The sequence below is a fragment of the Nyctibius grandis genome, chromosome 2 (genome assembly GCF_013368605.1).
Source record: "Nyctibius grandis isolate bNycGra1 chromosome 2, bNycGra1.pri, whole genome shotgun sequence".
Lineage (NCBI taxonomy): Eukaryota > Metazoa > Chordata > Aves > Nyctibiiformes > Nyctibiidae > Nyctibius > Nyctibius grandis.
In genome coordinates this window covers 35,974,536-35,996,338 of record NC_090659.1, presented here as the reverse complement: position 1 = coordinate 35,996,338, position 21,803 = coordinate 35,974,536, and the positions used below count along the sequence as shown (strand labels likewise).

The 21,803-nt window shown below is 36.8% G+C and overlaps 1 protein-coding gene across 2 annotated transcripts in view; it reads left to right on the top strand.

Annotated features, from left to right (window-relative positions):
* The window catches only part of CNKSR2 (connector enhancer of kinase suppressor of Ras 2), a 232,024-nt gene that overhangs the window by 137,619 nt on the left and 72,602 nt on the right, over window positions 1-21,803 (top strand). For both annotated transcript variants that reach the window (XM_068420507.1, XM_068420498.1), the window contains exons 10-13: window positions 3,423-3,556; window positions 7,426-7,637; window positions 11,537-11,626; window positions 13,252-13,466. In XM_068420507.1, coding sequence (XP_068276608.1) covers window positions 3,423-3,556; window positions 7,426-7,637; window positions 11,537-11,626; window positions 13,252-13,466 — 651 coding nt within the window. The remainder of the gene's footprint in view (window positions 1-3,422; window positions 3,557-7,425; window positions 7,638-11,536; window positions 11,627-13,251; window positions 13,467-21,803) is intronic.

Genomic DNA, 21,803 nt, shown 5'->3' with positions numbered 1-21,803 from the left:
CATTCTATGATTCTATGATTTTGTGTCTGTCATTGTGGGTTAAGGTTGATGCAGGGTCTTCTGTGGGATATTTTTGAGGCTATTCCAGTTTTAATGTGTAACTTCTAAACTTTCTCTGTCAGGCTATTCCCATGGGTCAAGTATTTAACTCTTTGGACCTGAAAACTTTTCAGCAATCCCAGTTGCCCTTGCCAGCCTAATAAAAGGAACTGCAGCAGGAAAAAGCTCTAGTCCTTGGAAGAGAATTAACTCAGTGATAACACTGATCTCCAAGGCATCAAATTCAGGCTATTCCCATGGGTCAAGTATTTAACTCTTCTTGGTTTTCTCCTTTCTTTCTGGTTGCACAGCTTTTCTGTTTTTGTGGAGATAAGCTGGAGAGTTTACTTTGGCAATATGACCCAAATATGGACAAGATATGAGACATCCTAGTATGTTTTGAGACAATCCTACAGGATTGTGCTTCCACTTGTACTAGATTGTATTACAGTTTCTATCCCCTTGGGAGCTCTGAGTGCCCAGGGAAGGTGTACCCACATCGCCGTCCTGTGAGATACCACAGTCATTCAGACTCTCAGCAATTACTCTATAATTGAGAGAAACCTTTTACCTTCAGGTAGCTGGGTAACTTGTGTATTTCTGTGGTAGAATGAATATTATTTCTTCCTATTGTACTCACTGTTTTAACCACCTGGCTAGGTGAAAAGATTAACCAAAATATGCATTTGTCAAAGATGCACAAACCCCAACTGATTTCCAGCATCTTCCAGCAAACTGTTCTGGAGGACAAACCAACTATATGTCTGGGCTGTGTATTAGCAGGGACTGGTGAAGTGTGGTTACCCAGTAGAATCCTCAGACTTCAGCAAAATTGTTTTTCTCAGAAATTAAGCCCATATCATTAGTATTTAAATAGTTAAGTCCAGGTATTCCAGGCTGTAACACAAGGGAAATTCTTTACCCGTGTCCTCTAGCCCTTCAGCAGCTGGTCAGGGCCACCGGAGGCTCATCAACCCATTGTAAGTCCTGATCACTGTTATGCTCGAGCATGATTTTCCTTATGTGACACAAACCATAAACTCCTATTGATTGCTACCAGTCTAATCTCTAGGGCCCCCTTTCCTCTTATCTACCTATTCAATGCAGGTAAAGTAAAGGGCTGTCATCTTTCTCAAAGTGGAGAAGAGCAAATCCATCTACCCAGCTTGTCTTCCTCTCAGTGCTTCTGCCAGTATGAGTCATGAACAACAACAGCTTGGGCTTAACAAGTGTAAACAGGGTTGTGGTCACAAAATTCTTTTGGCTCACAGGGAAAATTAATTCTATAAGCTACTCAGCAAGCCACAAAGTGTATTTGTCATAGAAGTGCAAGGTATCCGAAAGGAAATAACCATGTTGTATTAGTAAGTGGTTCAAGAACATCTATGACTACAGTGTCACAGATGACAATTTAAAGGATAAGATTTTTGTTTTTCTGAAAGGTTTTTGTTTGTTTGTTTGTTTGTGGTTTTTTTACCCGGCTTTGCCACCAACTTTATTCTTATTTTTGCAGACTTCTGTCTTCTTGGTTTTGGTGGTTGTAAAGTCTTTTACCTGTCTGGTTTTGTGTGTGTGTCTCTCCCTCTCTTTCTGTAAATACTGGCAGTCTTTCATTGGCCTGGCTACAGAATATTCACATTAACTCTAATGAGCAAGGAAAGAATTTAGCAGTATCACTGTTTACAGGAGATGGTTTTCTAACATTCAAAAAGAGAAAACTTGTGTCAGTTTATAGCTGTTGCTCTAAAGGTGGACTTGCAAAGTTTTAACAAGAAAATTTTAAGCATACATTTTATTATGTTTGAGATAAATAACATCTAACACAGCTCTGTTCCTAAAACAAGGCAGTAACTGGCTAAAGGATGACGTTTCCTTAGGTCATATGCATTATTGTTATTCTTACATACACATTGAAAAAAAGTAACGCAATGGTGGGGTCTTTGCTTGATAAACATAAATTCGAATGGCTCGTCGCTAGCTTACAAAGAGCCAACGCTTTGAAAAAGTACCTGCTGTTGTACTCTTGGGGTTTTCTGCAGTATAGGCGTAATGCTACAGTGTCAAGATTAATATCTAGAAAACGAGAACTGATTATTCTGCACAGGAATGCCTTTTTGGTCTGTCATAAAGTATTCTTAATAGTGCTGGCAGAAGGATCTTTCTATGCACCTGTTCAGTCAGTATTTAGAGCTTCTCTGCTGTCAATACAAAGTGTAATGTTTGTGTCCTCCGGCAGTTATTTAGGTCAGAAATTATAGGTATGAGGTGAACTCTCGTTAATCCCAACACTTCTTCTTTCAAGGAGTTCACTTCCAAGTAGACGGAGGGGAAAGAACTCTTTCAAAGCAAAACACAGCATTTGTTTAATATCAGATCAATTTTAGGGTGTATGAAGATACTGTTGTACTTGCTGTTTTGCCATTTTTCTTTTCCTTCTGCTTGAGTTTAGCTACACACGAGCCAAGCAACATGAGGCTTTTGTTATTAGGCAGACGTGTTATTAAGTAGACTAAAGCGATCAAAGTTTTCTTCTAATTTCATTTTTCTGCATCTGTATAGAGACTGTTAGAAAATCTTGCTATAATTTCCAGCCCTACGGTGATGTAATAAAGTTTTCAAATGGTTGGTCATTATTTAACTAGCCAAGATAGTTAAGTTGAGGAAGAAAAAGGGGTGTCTAATTCCTGAGAGAGAGAGAGATGTGATTAAGAGGAACAATCCTATTTGGACTGGAATTGTAGCTAGAACGCATGATTATTCTGCAAGGAGTGTACAATTGATTTACCTGTGAGTAAATGTTACTTCGTGAGGAGTGTGCCCAAGGGAGTGAAGAATAATAATAATCTGCAGTGTATTCTGTCTCGTAGCACGTGCACTATGAGGACGCAGTACTTGATTTTACAGCATGTGCAGACATAAACTGAAGTTTTTACAGTTAATTCTTAAGCTGTAGAGCAGATGGGGGGAGATGACATTCAATTTAATGCCTACTTATGCACCTTTTACTGTAAGCACTAGACTTTTTCTTTACAATGTTAGTTTAATTAAGGAATTAACTGGATTCTGTATGTCATTTACTCATTTAAATTTCGCCAGTGGCTCTACTGGTTACTATTTTTGTGGGCATTGGCAATAATCTTGCTGTGCCAAAGGGAAAAAGATGTAAGCAGTGGATTCAATTTTATAAGCACAATACACGTCCATTTGTAGATCTGCCTCCTTAGAATGAGTGTTTTTCCAGTCAGTTTAAAAACACACAAAACATTAGAACTGTTAACTATTTCTTTAACTTTCTGAACTATAGAATGTTTATAGCTTTTTCAAATAAAAATGTATAATATATAAGGATAATCTTGATTATTTCTCTCTCTCTTTTGAACCAGCCTCTTATTCCTAGAAGTCCTACAAGCAGTGTTGCTACGCCATCCAGCACTATCAGCACACCTACAAAAAGAGACAGCTCTGCCCTTCAGGATCTCTACATACCCCCTCCTCCAACAGAACCTTATGTTCCAAGGTAAAAAAGATCATTTCAGGTACAATTCAATGTAAAAAAATTTTTTAAAATAACTGGCCATTCTGTTCCTACCTGTTTATCCCTGCCCTGCAGGATTAGGCTGATAATACTTCATTTTGCAGGTGAACTGTTTTTTAAGGGTAGATATGCTGAATCAGAGCCACAATGATCTGAATCAGTGTCTTGTCTGCAAAACGGACAGTAGCCTTTAGAAAAGAAGGTTCAGTACTCTGTTTTCTCAAATATGGGATAATCTATTGTCTGTAACAATCTCATCCTATTTCAGAAGAGGAAAAATTATCTGAAACCCCGAATCTATAACTAGGAAAAGAGTTCAGTCCCCTTGCCTAATAACCATGACGCAACAAAGGATGCTGACCTAAAAGCAAGAAACTTTCAACTTCAATAAGAGCACTGTTTTATTCTGCTATAGTGTTTTCTTTTTTAGATATACATTTGATATCATTTTATGATGATATATACATGATATCATATACTACATTTGATAGCATTTTAGTGTCGCCACTCTGCTAGATTCTGCAATGACCATGCTGTTCCCTGTAAATATATCTACTACTTTGACCGGCCACCTGGAACAAGCGTATTCATCTCTCCAAGGTCTCTGGGCTTGCTAAGCCAGAAAAGCAGCAGATCGTCCTTGCAGATTCATCATGCTACCCTCACATGACCTCAAATGATTCAGTATAATTCCATAATGTACACAGATGTTGCTTTCCTAGAATTCTGAGAGAATTATGGCCTATAAGTAATATGGAAGTAGCTACCCAGAGGTCTAGGAATGTATTGAAGGGGAATCAGTATTTTTAAAGCTTCCATATTCTTAGACACGAACTGTCATATGTCCATTCAATGTATTTTTAAATTACTTCCTGCTTTTCTTTAAGTTAACTTTCTTGGAAAGGTTGTAGGGGCAGTGTGTCCTTTCTTGTACCTGAGTTTCTTGTAGCTGAGTTTTTCTTAGACTTTATTATCAGTAACTCTTCTAGCCAATTAATAAGACGTATGACCTGATACTGACAAGACCTCCCTGGGGATTATCCAAGAGTGACTTATATGGCAAAGTAAATTGCCTAGCGGGGAGGAAAAGTTGTGATTCTATGATAAATTCTTACTCTTCAGAGATATGAAAAACCTTCCAGTGAAAAAAAGTGACTTTCCACTTCATGATTTAGATCACGTCACAAGCCTTTTGTGAAGTCATAAGCTGAATCCCATGTTCCTTTCTCATCACTGCCTCGTCTGTTACCTGGCTTGGTTTTTATTTCTTGAAAAAAAAAATTGCCATTTTATTTCAAATGTGACACATATAGCACAGCTGAACTTGCTAATGCAATTACTGTAGTATCTGTCTTAAAGTGACAAACAGAATACATAGTCTAGTTCACTAGTTTTTTTCCTTCTAATTAAATAAAAACATTGTCAGTCATGACACTTGAATTGTTGACAGGGATTGAATGTGTCTTTCATCTCTCTGATAACAGTATTTTGTTATTTCTATGTAAATATTTTAAGGATGTGGTTTTCAGAAAATCCACAGAAAAAACATCAAGTATTTCGTTGTAACCCATTAACGTAAAAAAGCTGCAAAAAGAAACCCTGACCAAAACATAGTCTTAGGTTTCTTTTTGAATGCAGTAGTTATACGGTAAAGACCTGTTGCTCCTGAAACTGAAACTGTACTATCTTAAAAGAAGTAGTGCCTTTGTACTGCTACTGATCATGATTACCACCACAAATATACTTTTCTTTGGTAAGAAATGCATCCTCTTTTTGAAGTATTTTTAGTGAATATTCGCTGCTCAGCAGTTTTCGAGTTCTAATTTAGAAACTGAGATCTTCAAAATGTATTTTGATTATTTATTAATAACATTTTGTAAATCATGATGATAATGCAGTAGTTCGGACCAATTCTGATTCAGTCTTATAATATGTATCAGTACAAGCTGTAATCTTACAGAGAGATTAAGCTATGTACATTTGAATTTTTTTTATCAGCTTAATCCTAATGGACTATACTTCATTTCACAAACCAGTGACGTAGCGTACACTGTTTCTGAATAATCTGTTTTGGCATTTCATCAGGCTTTTTTGTCCATTATTAACTATATTTAAGCATGTCTTTATTTCAGATATTGTCAAACTGCTCAGCACCTGTTTCTCACAGTTTGTTGTTGCCATTCCAAGGAAAAAAAACGACCAAAAAAACCCTCCTTTTGTTACTGGAATAGAGTAAAAGACTCGATATTTTAATGTAAATTGTAAAACCCTGAAACCATGCCTCCTTGCTGACAATACCCACAGATAGTACAGCTGCCAACATAACTGCACATGGATGGCATGAGAAAGAGGGACCGACACTTTCTGTGTGCCAGTTACTTAAAAGTGCTGGTCCTAAGTTAGTGTCTTCTCAAATTTGTTGAATACCTTTGGGGGTGAGTACTGAAGCCCTCATCTCCAGAGAGCTGTGGCAAAAGATGTTTGCCTGGTGGCTCTGCACTTCTGTCCATGCTCGTAGTAAAGATCTCTCCAGCTCAGGCTGCCCTCCTTATCACAGAGGCTTCCTTGTGCCAGCACTGATTAGCATCTAGCTGTTTTATGTCAGTCCCCATCGTGTTACCTACTGGGGTCCCCCAGCACTGTCACCACGGAAAGTCTTTCCATGACTGGAGATGAGCTCACAGCCCTGGTGGGGCTGCACTAGCCCCTCTTCCTAAGCCAACACCATCCCTGCTCTGGGAAAGCAGCCTGGCAAAGCGAGCGTAGTGGTCAGTGGGGGTTTGTGGTGCTGTGCTGTCGCAGCCAAGGCAGGATGGACCTTTCTCATCCTCCATGGCTGCCTGGATCCCATGAGGAGGCTTTGCGTCGTCCTCAGATGGAGTCTCAGGGTGCCAAGGGAAGTATGGGCCAGCACGGAATTCATATGGAAGTCCAGAGGGGCAGAAGTGCTCCAATGAGGGCATGAGGCCCCAGCTTCTCTCTTGGCTGCCTCCCATGCATTTTGCTGCCCAGAAATTACTGTCTGATGAGGTCTTTTGCAGCCACCTCCAGGCACAGTCCTACCAGCAGATTTACTGAGCCCTGCCTAATGTCGTGCAAGGAGAGGGCTCCTACCTCAGACACAGCTTGCTATCTTGTTTGATGCCTTTGAGTAGTTTGCGTTTTCAGAGAGTGGGCCGGGGGTGTGGGGAAGGAAAAAGCAATTGTCTTGGGGATCTGTACACAACCTGAAAAGTGTGTGCCTTGCAATGCATCACTGTCCTGGGATAGCAGCTCATGATCAGGTGCTGCACACCCTGTTTGGTACTGCATGGATGTACCGATACAACTTCTAGGCCTGAATTGATTGTATAAGACTATGTCAAATGTCTGTATGTCATCGATCCCTGGTTCTGCTTGCTCTCAGGTTAGTTTGTAAGGAACAAAATTGAATTTGTCCGTGCTTGCCATATAGCTATGTCTTAAAACTATCTGATATATTTAAAAATGTAAGTATAAAAAAAGTAAGGTCAACATTATTTCTCTGCCCTAAATCACCAAACGCTAGGTAGATTCCAAAAAAACAAGAAAAAAAGAGTAGCTGCACATCAGCTTTATTTCTATGATTCTTTGAAAGAGAAACCAGTAAGATGGATACTGTCTGTAAAAGAATTGAATAAGCAGAGATGTGAAATAACTGGCAGATACATGCATACATATGCATATATGATGTGTGATCCTGATGTTGATCGATGGCATGTTTCCTGATTGTATGAAATATTGGCATATTCCCATGTTTTTTGAAATATTCACAGTAAAATAAAATCAATGTCTTATCCCAATATATTAAAAACCTCTCTTGTTTACTAAAGGGATGAAAAGGGAAATCTCCCATGTGATGATGTTGGCAGACATATAGTGGGCAAGCCGGTTCATACAGGATCCGAATCTCCAAACTCATTTCTTGACCAGGAGTATCGGAAACGCTTTAATGTGGTTGAAGAAGATGCAGTTTTATACTGCTATGAATATGAGAAAGGAAGAACAAGTGGTCCTGGAAGGAGAGAGAGCACACCAACATATGGTATGGCTTCGATCTAATAAGGATAATCACCATTTGTTGATTTTAGGATTTTTGTGCATCTGCTTTTTTTTTTTCAGCATGAAAATATTTTCAGTGGCCACTGATTTTGCTAAGAATTCTGTACTACTTTAGTCCAATTTCAACCTAAGAGCTTGTTCTGTGCAAGAAAAAATGAATGAATTACTATGGTAGGGAGGTCAAGTCCAGTTTTATATTGATGATTTCTCTGAATATAAGTTCTGTAATTTTGTTATCAGCTCAATTTTCCAGATTATGCTTCAGTATCATTTTATGAAAAAAAAAACCTGGCAGAAGCCCATATATTTTTACTAAAAGTACAGGATGAATTTGTTCTCCCAGTATAAGAGCAAGACTTACATAGGTTTAGGAATTCAGCATTAGAAAAATTTGCTGAAGTATAATACTTTTAAAGATCAAAAACACTTGAGATTTACCAAGAGATGACATGCTGCTTTCATTCTGCACTGCTCCCTAAAACTCTTTAACCAGAAATGAAGTATGACTGATGATAGTATGCTTTTTTGGTAATACTGTATTAACCTCTTGTAGCTTCCTATATGGGAAGTGATGACTTCCTATATGTAGCAGTTCCTCTTTATTTGAGGTTATATGTTGTCTAAGAAAGAATTTTGCATGTAAACATGCACGTGTATTCATGCTACTTCCGTATCTTGGATTTTGACTTATTTGGGGTGAGAACTTGGAAACAATTTCTGGTGAGAGTTTTGCTCTTCAAACCTTTATGCCTTCCCTTTGCATCTGTTGGAACTCATCCTTTATCTAGTACTGTAACTTGTTTCAGCTTTGGACTGGGAGAATTGATTTTCTGTTCCCAAGTATAAAGTTGTGCAGTCATAAAGTTGTTAGGATATAGAAGAAAATGAAGAGGAAATCTCATGTTTAAAAAAAGGTATTTTGACTACTATGGTATTAGCTGAGCACACACTTGAATATTTTTTCACCCTAGTTGCTGTGTTATTTCAATTTTTAAACTGAGCACAAGCTGTATGTTGGAGTTGTTATAGTAATCCTGACATCATATCCCTTTGAGAAGAAGATAGACTTAATTTATGAGGAAGCATAGATTTAGTACATCAGGCAGCCAAGCTCCAAATCATCTGGGAACCTTGATATAAACTGAGCTTGAGCTGTGTAAAGTATCCTCAGGACCTGGAGCAATGTGCTTGCTCAACATTAAAGGATATGTTGTCATAAAATGCACCCTTTCTACCCAACTACACAATCCTGCTGCAAAATCCTCAGTATCCTTTTGATTTCAAAGTGTTTTTAGGTGTTTTCTAACCATGCCCATAGTGTAAAAAATAACTGCTAAGTTTTCAAAGTGGATATATCAATTTTCTTACTCCAATATTTCAACTATTACAATTGAGGGATGCAGTCAGTTCCATTAACAGGGATGTACTCTCTGTTCCAGATGTTAAATTTTAATATTGGTGGTCTAGAGTAAAGAAGAACACCTTTCTTCTTCAAGGCCTGCTGAATCCATTATTTTGTTACAGGATAGCTTTATTAGCCTTTTTTTTTCTGTTAGCAGAAAGGGTTATAAATACATGGATCAAAGACTGCACTGAAAATCAGTCATTATTTAACACATTTGTTATACAGCCTTTCACTTTTGATCTCACTTCTTTTTTAATGAATTCACACCATCAAGTCCATTTTCATTTAAGTGTATTTTCTAAAAATATTCCCATTTCAGCATTAAATTCTGAAGTTTCCCACATGGCATTTGTTAGCATAAGATTTGTGGCTAGGCATGACCTTAGGATTGCACAGAAAGCTCGAAAATTACAATAACACTCTTCTGGCTTATGGGTAACCTGTTAAAAAAGGTCAAACAGAGTTCCAAGGCCTAGAGAAATAATTGTTTTCAGCACATGCTCATAATTAATTATGTGGTGGTGTTAATTTTTTTAAAAAGTATTTCTTAGTGCTCCTTTGTGAGAGGTTAATAGGGCCCTCCATAATTTCTTTATTGGGATCTTTTGACGTTTTTTGACAATGTTAACAACGAGATTTCTCTTTCATGCTCTTACTGGCTTCCAGCTGTTGTATAATTGTTGCTAATTGGCCTCGGAAAGCTTCTGTTCACATCCCAAGGAAGAAGTTTTCCTGAGTGTAGTCACCAGGGAAAACAGGATTTAGGGAATCCATAGGGATTAACAAGAAAGAGATTAGCAGAGGTAGCAGGCAAATGAAAATTGAGTTTAAGGAAAGAAACAAATTTGGTCATTGCAGTTTTACTGTCAGATACAAAAAACACACACTTTGAACAGCTAGAGATTTTGTAGAAAATTTGTTGTGGCCATAGCTTTTGATAACAAACCGACTTTATGTGGTCTTGTAGCTTTTGTATCTTTTTGAGTATGCAAGTCCTTTCAATAAGATACTGTGAGTTCAGCCTCACAAAGAATAGGAAGTTGTGTTTCTAGAAAAAGTAACAATTGAAAGTTACTTCTGATCAAGTAAACATGAGCTGAATACATCCCCACTTGGGAAATGACTTCTTAACTGTGTGGTCTAAATCTCACCAGCTTCAATCAGACTTAAATATGTGTCCATAAATAGTAAAATAAATGATAAATAAAAAGTTAAATATATATGTTGTGTTTCCTGAGCAATGATGTATTTGTGACCTGATCCTGTGGTCTATACAGAACATACACCTTTTTTTGTTATTTTTATAAAAAGACAATACAACCTTTTACATTATGCTGCTTGCGTGATATTGGGGTATTTCCCACGGATGCCATACTTCAATAGGTAGATAGACATGTTTGAATTTTTTTTTTCAATATAAACACGTCTTTCTTTTTCAGTGTATCATGGATTTAACCTCAAAAATGTGGAATAAGACTGATCACCTTTATGTAGGGGTTTTCTACTAAAATAATTAACAAGACTGCTCAAGTTTTTACTTTAAGCTCTGCTACTTTTAAAAACAAATTATTTTCCCACTTTTCAGTTTTGTGACCAGTGGCTCAATTCAAAAAAAGAGCGAGGGTTGACCTTGTTGTGAAAAGTTTTTGTTTTCAGCCTGACAGATATTGTGCCATATGCTGTGCTACTCTGTTTTGTTTCAACATAGTAATTAACTCGCTAAAAACTTCAGATGACTTTAAGTAACCCCAGTAAGTTGCATAGCACACTTTCACTGAATTTCCAACTATATTTGTGGAATCCTTAAGCAGAAAACATAGTTCACAGCATTTTTTAAAATCAATTCAGCAGCTTCCAAATCAAAATTTAAAAGATATACTAGTCTTCAGCTTTTCTCTTTCTTGCTGTCTGAAATCCAGGTGAATTTACCAATAGTAATGTGCTTTGCTTTATGTGGATGAAATGCTACAAAAGAAATTACATGTAGAGGTTTTCTGCTTCCTGTCTTACTCAGTCACTAATGGATCTTTTAAGCCCACCAGCAAAGATGCTATTTGTGAAGGTACTTCAGTGATGTGGACACGTTTCTGTTACCAACAATTCACACATGGTTTAAAACAGTTCTCTCCATGCGTGTGCCAGGGGCTTTCAGAATAATAAATAGATGTTGTTCAGTGAAAACTAAAGTAATTTGAATGCGTTTATCAGTCTCAAACATCAGTCCGACGATGGTTTTTGTAGGGCACTGGATTTATTTTCTAAACTTAAAAAAATCCATTAAATACTTAGCTGCTTCTTGTCTGTTAAACAAAACAGAACTCCTATCTTAACCTCTTGTTCAGAGGCGATGCTGGATCCTCTTTCATAAGCAACCCTGTAGAATAGCAGCTTAACACATAATTTATTCTTTCTTCTAAAGAATGTTAGTTTAATGCTGCCTTATGGTGCATGATCTAAATTTTTTCCTCTGTTTCCAGGGAAACTAAGGCCTATATCTATGCCAGTAGAATATAACTGGGTGGGGGATTATGAAGACCCCAATAAAATAAAAAGAGAGAGTAGGAGAGGTAAGTGATCTGAACACACATCTTGTACAAGGCATTATGGGTTTTATCATGCTTTAAGCTATGTATTTCAACCTCATTTTGCTGCTTGTTTAGATATATATTTTTGTGAACCTATTTTGGGTTCTTTCATTATGTAAACTTAGTTTTTTGCAGAGCCTCTATTAGGATTGAGGAGTTTGCTCAGCCAGGCAAAAGAAAATCATGACTGCAAAGTCCTGCAGTTTGGCTTAACTTTATACTGGCATTTCATTGATTCAGCTGTATTATCCAGTCCATTTTGAAACTGGCCTAAATTTTATAACACTAGAGGACAAATGTATGGTTATTACTGATAAATATTGTTATGCTTAAATGAGAATTATATATCACATCTCTCTATCTTCATGAGTTCTTTTTTGATGGAAGACATTCTAGAGCAGCACGGGATTCACCTCAAAATCATCAAGGATAAGTTCTTCAAAATTCTGGTTTTTGAGGCTCATATACATAACTTCACATACAAAATGATAACTTCTGAGATGGCTATTATCGCCCAGGAACAAGATGCTACAGTAATGATAGATATTTCCATAAAAATATGAACTAAATGTTCAGTAGGGATGAAAAAAGGAAACACTGTTAGGAATTATTAGGAAAAGAATACAAGACAAATGAAAAAGTATTCTTACACTGCTGTACAAGTTCTTGCTCATGCTGGGTGTGTGTGCTGTTCTGGTCTCTACATTTCTTAAGAAAAATACAATAGAATTGAAGAAGGTTTAGCAGACAACAAAAATGATCAGAGGTATGGAGTGACTTCCAAATCGGGGTCAATTCAGTAGGCTGGCTATCATCAGTTTGGGAGAATTTAGGCAGAATGTAATAAAGGTTTATAAAATCTTGTGTGGAATGAAGGAAGGAAATAGGTTTGTCACTGTTTTTTCCGAAACAAGACCCAAGAGACACCAAATGTCTCCATTGAGTGATGATCAAAAAGAAAAATTGCTGGCTTCTTGTGCAGTTTGGGTTCAAGCTAAGGAATCTCTTGCCACAGGAGGTTGTGGATGCTAAAAGTTCACATTAATACAAGAAAAGACCGGACAAGTTTATGAAAGACAAATCGGCTGATTTCTCCTAAATTCACAAACATTGATTGTGGCTCAGGGTGTCCCTCAGCTACAAGCTGGTAGGTGCTGGAAAATGGTTCAGGGAAAGTATGGATGATACGGTGAACAATCTCAAATGAATGTTCAAAGCAAAATACTTTAAGTGTATTGCACCACAGTCATTTGTATTCATTAGGATCCTGTTTAAAAAAAAAGATTACAGATACAATCATAAGTGTATCATTGCTCATTTTTTGAAAACTCCAAGACAAAATTTATTGATGTGGGACTTCTTTTATATTCTGTTCCTTTTATTGTCAAAGATACCAGAAAACTGCAAGAATCATGAATTTTCCCTACCAAGAGATTGCTTTCTTAGTGTATCCACACCAAAGAAGCAAATAGGTTTTGTTAATGAAATAGTCTTGAAGAGTTAAAATTCACAGTAGATCTTAGCAAGAATATTATATATTTTGGAAGCAGGTTTAACATACATAGAACAATTCACAATGATATTTTGCATTACTTTTCTTTCAACAGAAAATTCATTGCTTCGCTATATGAGCAATGAGAAAATAGGTCAAGAAGACTACATGTTTCAAAGGAATAGCAAAAAGGATACTGGGAAAAAGTCCAAAAAGAAGGGAGACAAGAGTAGTAGTCCAAGTCATTACTCACTGTTGCCTAGTTTACAAATGGACTCATTGAGACAAGAAGTCATGGGCACACCTGGACCAGAAACTGCTTTGTACCATGTGAGTAAAAATAACATTAACAAAAGTTCTTGCTCTGTGCTTGTGATGAGACACTGTCTTGTTCTTATAGTGGTGTTGAAACCTTTTTTGGACTGCTACTGTTGCACTGATTCCTCTTCCTTGGACAATAACTAGATCCCAAAGAAGTATTTTAGAATTCTTTATTTTGCTGTTGCAAATGTAGAATGGGCACCAGTGATTTGGCTCCTTTAACTAGAAGATGTCACATTTGAAATGGAGTGCGGTATTTCTGCCTTGACTTACTTGCTACTAATGGAGAGGGAAGAAGCAGCAGTTTCCAGACTGGCTAGAAACCTTCTTTCCAGCATCTATGTCACTGCAATATGCTGTCTTATCAGACAACCCCTTTACTTCAGGTACTTGAAAGGCCTGATAATGGCAGGAAAACTTGTGGGAGGCGTTTGTTTTTCCTGTGAGGTAACGGGAGTCCTAATGTGTATAATTGTTTTTAACATTTAGCCCTCAATAACTCAAATAAATGGGAAGGAAGGGATTTTGCTGAATAGGATGTAAAAGGAAAAATGCAGTAACTTGCTAGTTTTTAAATGTGTCAAGAAAATGGAGTTAGAAGATCACAACATATTTTAGATATGATATCACATTCACCCCATAAAAGTATTTCCATTTTAGATCTCAGTAAAAGATGTCATTGTAGAGGAATATACACACAGTAACTGTACAGCAAAACAATAGAAATTAAATTATCTTCATATACTAACAAAAATTATGTAGTTTAGATTGCTAGTGTCTAAGGGAGATGGCAGTGTGGGCTTCTCAGGCAGTCTGCTGTGAAAAACTGGCAGGTAAAGCTTCACTGAACCTGTGAGAGACAAGTAACTTGGTTTCCTGTTGTAAAACATCACTACAATTTATCACATTATAATTGGTGTAGATTAATTGAAACTAATGGCACCTTTACATCCTTTTACACCATCTGAGTGCTTGATCCACTGGCTTCCAAAACTCCTTAGTGTGCTGCAGTGTATACGTGAGTCTGATAAATTTCAGAGATGTCATTTAGTATTAAAAGTAAGCGCTTCTGGTGCACTTTAATTAAATCAATTCCCCAGATGCAAGAACAGCTATTCCCTTCCTTTTTCATTTGTAATAGTTTAGGTATGATGACAAACATTTTTTCTTACATTGTTATTTCCGCCTTTAGTTTTATGCTCTTTTTGTAAGTTGGAAATCTGATAGTGGGGAGATTTCCATTTGCAAAGCAGACTGATATATAGTGTTTCCCTAATACATGAAGCAAAGGAGATTGCAAGTGTCCCCAAATTGTCATCTTTGTAATGTCTACAGTCCTTCCTAGAAGGAATCTAATCAGTGCAAGAGCCCTTGAAATCAAATATTTACAGAACAAAATAGAAAAGTTATTTGTGTAATGGAGGACTTTCCACCCAGTAATACTTCACATGTATTGAGAGAATACTTATCTCTTGGTAATGTTTCTTTGTTAGTATACGTTAAATTCCTGACACTGTGCAGTGAGAAAAGCTTTATTTTTTTAAGGTGCCATCTTTGGTTTTCCCTGGTTTCCTCTATTACCCATTATGTCTGATTTCCAAATTGTGCACAAAAATATAGACAGGAGCTGGAAAATTCTTCACAATTCTAGTATGGAAGTTAATGAGCAACAGCAAGCTTAGAATTGACAACTGGCATTTTTCGTGTACTTTGGATACCCGTCCACAAAACACCTTAACTGTTAACACCACAAATTCCACCGGTGTCTGCTAATCCTTTCTGTGCATCATACTGTTAAAGGATGTCTCTCTCTATAATGCCATTAAATCTTCAGCATCTTTTTGGAAGTTTAGTGGGAGCTTATTTATTTATAAAAATAAATAAAGGTTATTCGTTCTTCAGAACGCAAATCAGTATTGATCTGCTAACTGGCTTTGAAGCAAAACACATGAAATAAACAGAAAGAGGAAGCTTGGGCCATTGATTTGTCCATGGGGAAAGGGGAAGGAGCCCTTCACAAAGCATTTACAGCCCTCTGCAGCTGTTTATTGCTGGTCCTATTGCTGGAAGCCACCTGCCTGCCACCGTGCAGTACAATACAGTTCCCTTTTTGTGGTGATGGCACCCAAGCATACAGGCTTATGAAACCCTAATCTAGTTTGCAGATGGGGCTATATATATTTGCCACATAGTAGAGCCAGAGGTTTTCTAATGAATTGGACAGAACTTTTCTTAAAATCTTAAATAAGCAGTGCAGTTAACAGATAAAGAACAAGGGAATGGGGCAGTGGGCACGAGCTGAAACATGGGAAGTTCCATCTGAATACGAGGAGGAACTTCTTTACTTTGAGGGTGGCAGAGCACTGGAACAGGCTGCCCAGGGAGGTTGTGGAGTCTCCTTCTCTGGAGATATTCAAAACCCGCCTGGATGCGACCCTGTGCAACATGCTTTAGGGGAACCCGGTTTGGCAGGGGGTTGGACTAAATGATCTCCAGAAGTCCTTTCCAACCCTTAACCATTCTGTGATCCTGTGGAATACAGATAAAACACAAGGAGCTCATATCTGACTGCAGTACAATTTTATTAAACTGTAGATAACAAATAGGAAAATGAAAACATACTTAATGCTCAAATTGCAAACTGCATCTTGAAGATCACTAAAAAGCAGCTGTCCTATTAGAAAATATTTTTTACAAGTATAAAAAATATTTTTTATAAGCTAGTTTTACAAACTAGCTACCTAGTTTTCACAAAGACTTTGGATTCTCTGTAAATGAGAGCGTGTGGATGAGCATGAGTTCAGTGCAGAGGAATGGTGGTAACTCCAAAAATTGCATTAATAGTAGTGAAAGAGACTGGGATTTTTGATTTGTTTTTTTTGTTTGGGTTTGTTTTGGTTTTTTTAGGAAGTTGATATTTTCACCATACTAGAATATCACATGAAGAGAGAATACTGTGACGCTCTGCAGTGCATACCATAAGCCAGTGGATTTTCCTGAGTGCAGCTTCTACCAGGTGGCTGTAGTTGAACTTGTACCTATAGTGCCTCAATCATTTGTATTAGATCCCAGTACTAGAGAATACTCCACCAGCTTGTTAAGTAGTTCAAATCCCTAGTTGCTCTTGTTGTTAAAAGTTTTCACCTGTTAGCCTGTGTTCACCTGGCTTCTATGTCCAACCTAAGCTATAAATATACCTTTATCCTCTAGGTTTAAAGGTCTTTTGTTACCAAATTTTACCTCTCAATATAGGAATTTACAGGTTATAATCAAATCACTTTGTAGCCTTCTCTTGCTTAAAAGAAATAGAATGAGCATTGTGGGTTTGTCATGAGAGAGTGTATTTTCATATCCTTTCATCATTCTCATAATTCTTTCAACTCCTTGTATTTAATCCTAAAGTGTCCTAAATATCCTAAACATCCTTCCTAAAGTGTATATGCCAGAACAGGACATAAATTTCCAGGAGCTGGATAGAAAGGTAATATAACCTTTCTATTCCTGTTCACTACCTCTCTGTTTAAACATTTAAAGGACTATTTACCTATTTTGACCATAGTCTTGGAGTGGGAGTGTGTTTATTCCTTGGTTTTGGTTTTATTTTTTCTGTAATGTCACTTTTCCCAATCACTGATTTGCAAGACTGATATTGCCAATTTAATAATTTATATCTTGCATTGTTTGTTCTTAAATATATACCATGGTGTATGGTTGGCCATGTTGAAACATACAACTTCTTGGGTATGCTTGCTGAATAATCTATGTCTCTGAAGCAACCCTAAGTATGAAATATCAGAGAGTAAGAGCCCTGGGCCCTCAAATTGGGCCCCTGTGGTTCCCAAGTCCATAACACGGAGTATTGAAGCTCCAGGAATCCAGGGTCTGCTGTGGAATGGAACTACCAAACCCCTCGTTTTGAAATTATCTTTTTAATATGCATATTCTGTAAAAAAAAAAAAAAAGAGGCACATTTAATTTCTTATTTTTTCTCTATTTTCTTTTCCTTTTTTTCTGAATTCTCCAGACTAGAAATCATGCTGCTCACTCAGCATCCAGGTCTCATGTCATTCACTGGTCTTTGATTCTGTGTTACCTTTATTCATTGATGTTTTCACTCTTTTCGGAGTCCATTGATATAAATGTTAAATAATTTTGGACTAAGAATGCATCCCACTAGTTAATGATTAATTCCCCTTACAATTACAGGCCTCTTTCCTTTTGAATTTTGCAGCCATTGATGTGTGCAGGTTGATTACCTTTGTACTGTGAAGGTTTTCTGCAGAAAAGCAGCTTTTACAATTATGCTGACTTCAACTCCTTGCTTATACTGCTTTTATACATGGCTCCATAGAAAAGAAAAATCTTGGATCAAAAAACTACACTGATGAATTAAATTACCACAATAGAAATGATACGTTTTTGTCCTGTAAACAAAGTAGATGGTGTTAAAAAATTACCATGGTAATTCAGAAGTGTGTGGTGGTTGTTTATTTGTTAAAAGCTATTTTGAAAAATGCCAGCAGATTCAAATTGTTATATTCTGAAGTGATCACAAGAACGTGGCAGTCTAGCATTTTTGTCACTGTCAGTATACTAAATTTGCATAAAATCACTGGTTTTAACAATTTTGTTTACATTGTTGACCTGCCATTACAAATAAAAACTGTGTGGTCAAGGGAGCATTTCAGTTATGGCCTTGAAAAGTGAACAGCATTTACTTGTGTCCACTGAACATACTGATGTGACAGCTGATACAACAGCAAAAGAAAAACTAATTTGTGTTATGTCTGTGAAGTAATCATCTCTGCATCCACTTACAGTATTTTTTTAATCCTCACATACAAAGTCTCTTCACCACTTTGCTTTGTTTTGTTTCCTGTTCCAGAAAGTGTTTCCAGCATATGTTGATTTCTAGCCAAGTTGTTGTTTTTGCATTCTATTTTTCTTCCTCAGTATTGCAAAAGAAATACCAACACAGAGTGTTAATGTTTTTATTAAGCCAAGGGAAACTGTTTGAGCTGTTGCTAATCTAATGCGCAAGCAGGTGTTCAATGTGATCTATTACTGTAGATATAAAATGGTGCAGTTAAAATTGTCTTGGACCTTTGGGGCACAAGAGATGAAAGCTCTGACACATGATTATAGCTTTTTAAGTTCATTATGTTATTCTGTATAGGAATTTCCTTGATACGTTGTGCTTTGTTTTCATTGCAGGAAAATAATGTGGTTATTTAGGAGGGAGATAGTGTCATGAGTCAAAAGAAGTTCCGCATCAGGTTAATAATAATCTGCTCCTATCTGGATCAATACAACTTTCCCTTTGTCTAGAAACAGCATTGCTATGGGAAGAAAATGTTGCAGCCTATTGTATATAGTAGGGAGTTATACAAGAAAAAGCAACCTTGCTTACAATCTGTTTCCACACCTACACCAAAAAACTTTTATTACTGACCTTGTGCCTTCTCCCTTCCTGCCTCCTATCCCTTTGCCTTTTCCAGTGTATGCTCGCTTGTTCATATGTATTTAGCAATACCTAATGACTTGCTTGTCATAGGAAAAGTGACAAAAAAGTAACAGCTTCTCACTTTGCTGGTAACCAGCCTATTTTAAATTGTTCAATTAATTATAGTAGTTTTCTTCGTCATTTTAATTGTATTTGAAAATAAAGTAAGCTTAGTAGCAAGATGTACCATTTAAAGTTCATACATCTGGAACAGGTGGTTGAGGAACGGATACAGGAAAGAAACAAGGGATTTGTTCCGCAGGGATTTTGCTGTATCTGTATGTGTAGATAAGTACACACGCACTATCTTCAATGTTCTAGTTTTACTTAAAATAAGGGAGGAATAAAATAAAAGCCATCAGCTGGGGATTTTTGGTGCAAATTCAGTGAAGTCGGTACACCTTTGGCAAACTTATTTTTTTCCTCTTTAACAGTGTATAACTATCCATGTGGTTGGAGTGCAGCTCAGTGACTCTTATCTCACATAATTAATTTCAGTACTTGCTGCAATGAGCACTTACAGAGAGCCAAGCACTCTCCTTTCTACTCTGCCAGTGAGGACACTGAGGCAACAATGATGAGGGATTTGGCCAAGGTTATAATTTCAGTTGTCTCCCTCTGCCAGTCCTCGTGAAGGTTGACATACTGGTTCAGCTCAGTGGGTTTGCTCAGCAGAACTGGTGGGTCTGCATCAGTCTGAGCATGCAAATTTGAATTGGTTGCAACAGTGATCTTGCTGAACGTACTGTAAGTGAAGAAGATTTGCTTATGGACCTATTGCAAAACTCAATTTTTAGCTGATTTGATAAATTGGAAATGAGACAGTAACTTTTTAAGAAAAATAACTTTTCTACTTAAATGATGCATATTTCCAGATATTTCTTGCCTCCCACCCACCCCCCCAGAGAAACTACAGGAACATGCTTTTTAAAAGTTCCATTCAAAATGTATGTATTCAAGTGTTCTCAATATGGAGGACAATTTACCAAAAGCTCATGATTTTGAAAACTTTGAAGTCTAACTCTACTTAAGTGGTTGATTTCCTCTTACTCCTCCTATGCCTCTCTGCAGAAAGGCTGAAAGGAAAGAAAAAGAGAAGCTACTTGAACATAAAGCACCTACATTTTTAATGAAAATTCTTGAATCGAATAGGTGTGTATTTATGAAAACTTTTAATTGTAGTACTCAGTAACTAGCATTTAAGAAAGTGCAGAACATATGTATATTAGTTTCCTAATAAACTTGTGCACAAGCTACCCATCAATTCTGCAAAAAATCTTCTGAATAGAAATGGTATCTAATAAACACTATATACTGGAAAACTATTTATCAAAAAAAAAAAACCCAAAACAAAACCACCCCACAGAAAAACTAGCAGTTTATTATAACTGTAAGCATCACAGTATTTAAAGGATTTCTGTTTGGTGATTTTTTATTATGGATATTTGTAATTAAATAAAAATAAGTTTGTAGAGAAAAAAATTGAAAATCAATTGCACAGATTTTAAGTAGGTGTCCGAAATCTAGAATGTCATTGTACCATTACAACAGATGGAGTTGGTACGTCGTCTTCTTCGGAATGTTTCAAGTCCAACTACGGCAGTATTTAAATATCAAGGCTCCCTTTTCGTTTTTCTCCTCCCTGTTTTCACAATTGTCTATAGTTAGACTTGTAATTACTATAGAATAAAAGTCTAGCAGTTGATATCAAAGTCCAGTTTAACCTAAGTGCATAGTGAAAAATATTTTCCATAAGTATTTCCATGACTTTTGTTAACATTTGAATTAGTTTTGCTTCTCCTCTGTGGTCTTTCATCTCCATTTAAATATTTGTATTAAAATAATACTGAAACTTGCAGAATTATTATGGACTTACAGGCATCAATCATCAGAAACAGATATTTTAAACACCTTCTTGAAAATGTACTTGTAAGAAATACTTATTTAAAAAATTCTACTTGTGTTGAAGTTAAAAAACATTGGCATTTTTATATTCCCAGCTAAGAAACTGCATTGGATTTCAAATAACTGTCCAGAAATTAAATTAACATCATGAAGAGTTTTTAAAATATTTAATAATTGTTAAAAAAATTCAGTCTATCTATTACTACAGTAAGAAAGGATTAAAACGCTCATTTCTCTGCTGCTTTGTTGCAAATTGGCCCTTTACAGTCTAAATATTATTGTGCATGCACTAGCTTCCACTGGAAAGGCAGGAAAGCACAAACCTCAACTGAAAGTAGCACATGTACTGTTGAGATTTCACAAGTGAAAAAATTGTCATGTTTCACGATGTCTAGCCTTTTCAAAAACAGCTCTCTCAGAGTGGACTCCAAGTAGGCTCCCAGGCACCTCAGTAGAGCAAGTCCAATAGTCTGAACTGCTGTGGTGCCCTAGTTTCTCCTCAAGTACTTGTCTGTTTATGAAGGTCCAGCATAGCTTGACTCTGGTAAAAACTAAACACTGGCATATCCCTCGCTGGAGGTGACTAACATTTATGATATTTACATCCCTTTCTTCCGTCGGTTATACTAGTCTTACCTCATGTTAGTTTTTGTAGCCTTATGGGGGGGATGTAGGAGAGCAGTTTGGCCTGTTCTACAACTTAACTCCTTGTTCATTTTCCTATCAATGAGCACGTAACAAGAAAATAAGGCTGTGATGATATCTAGGTCCACATGTGTGGAAATGGAAGGAGCTCACCATTCTGCAGTACAAACAGAGCTGAATAGGCTTATGAAGTTATAGAATAATCTGATTTTGGAGTTCTTTTAAAGGACTCAAAGTCTATTCAGAGGCAAAAGTGCTGGTAAAAATTTTTATATAATGCACTGCAGAGTAGA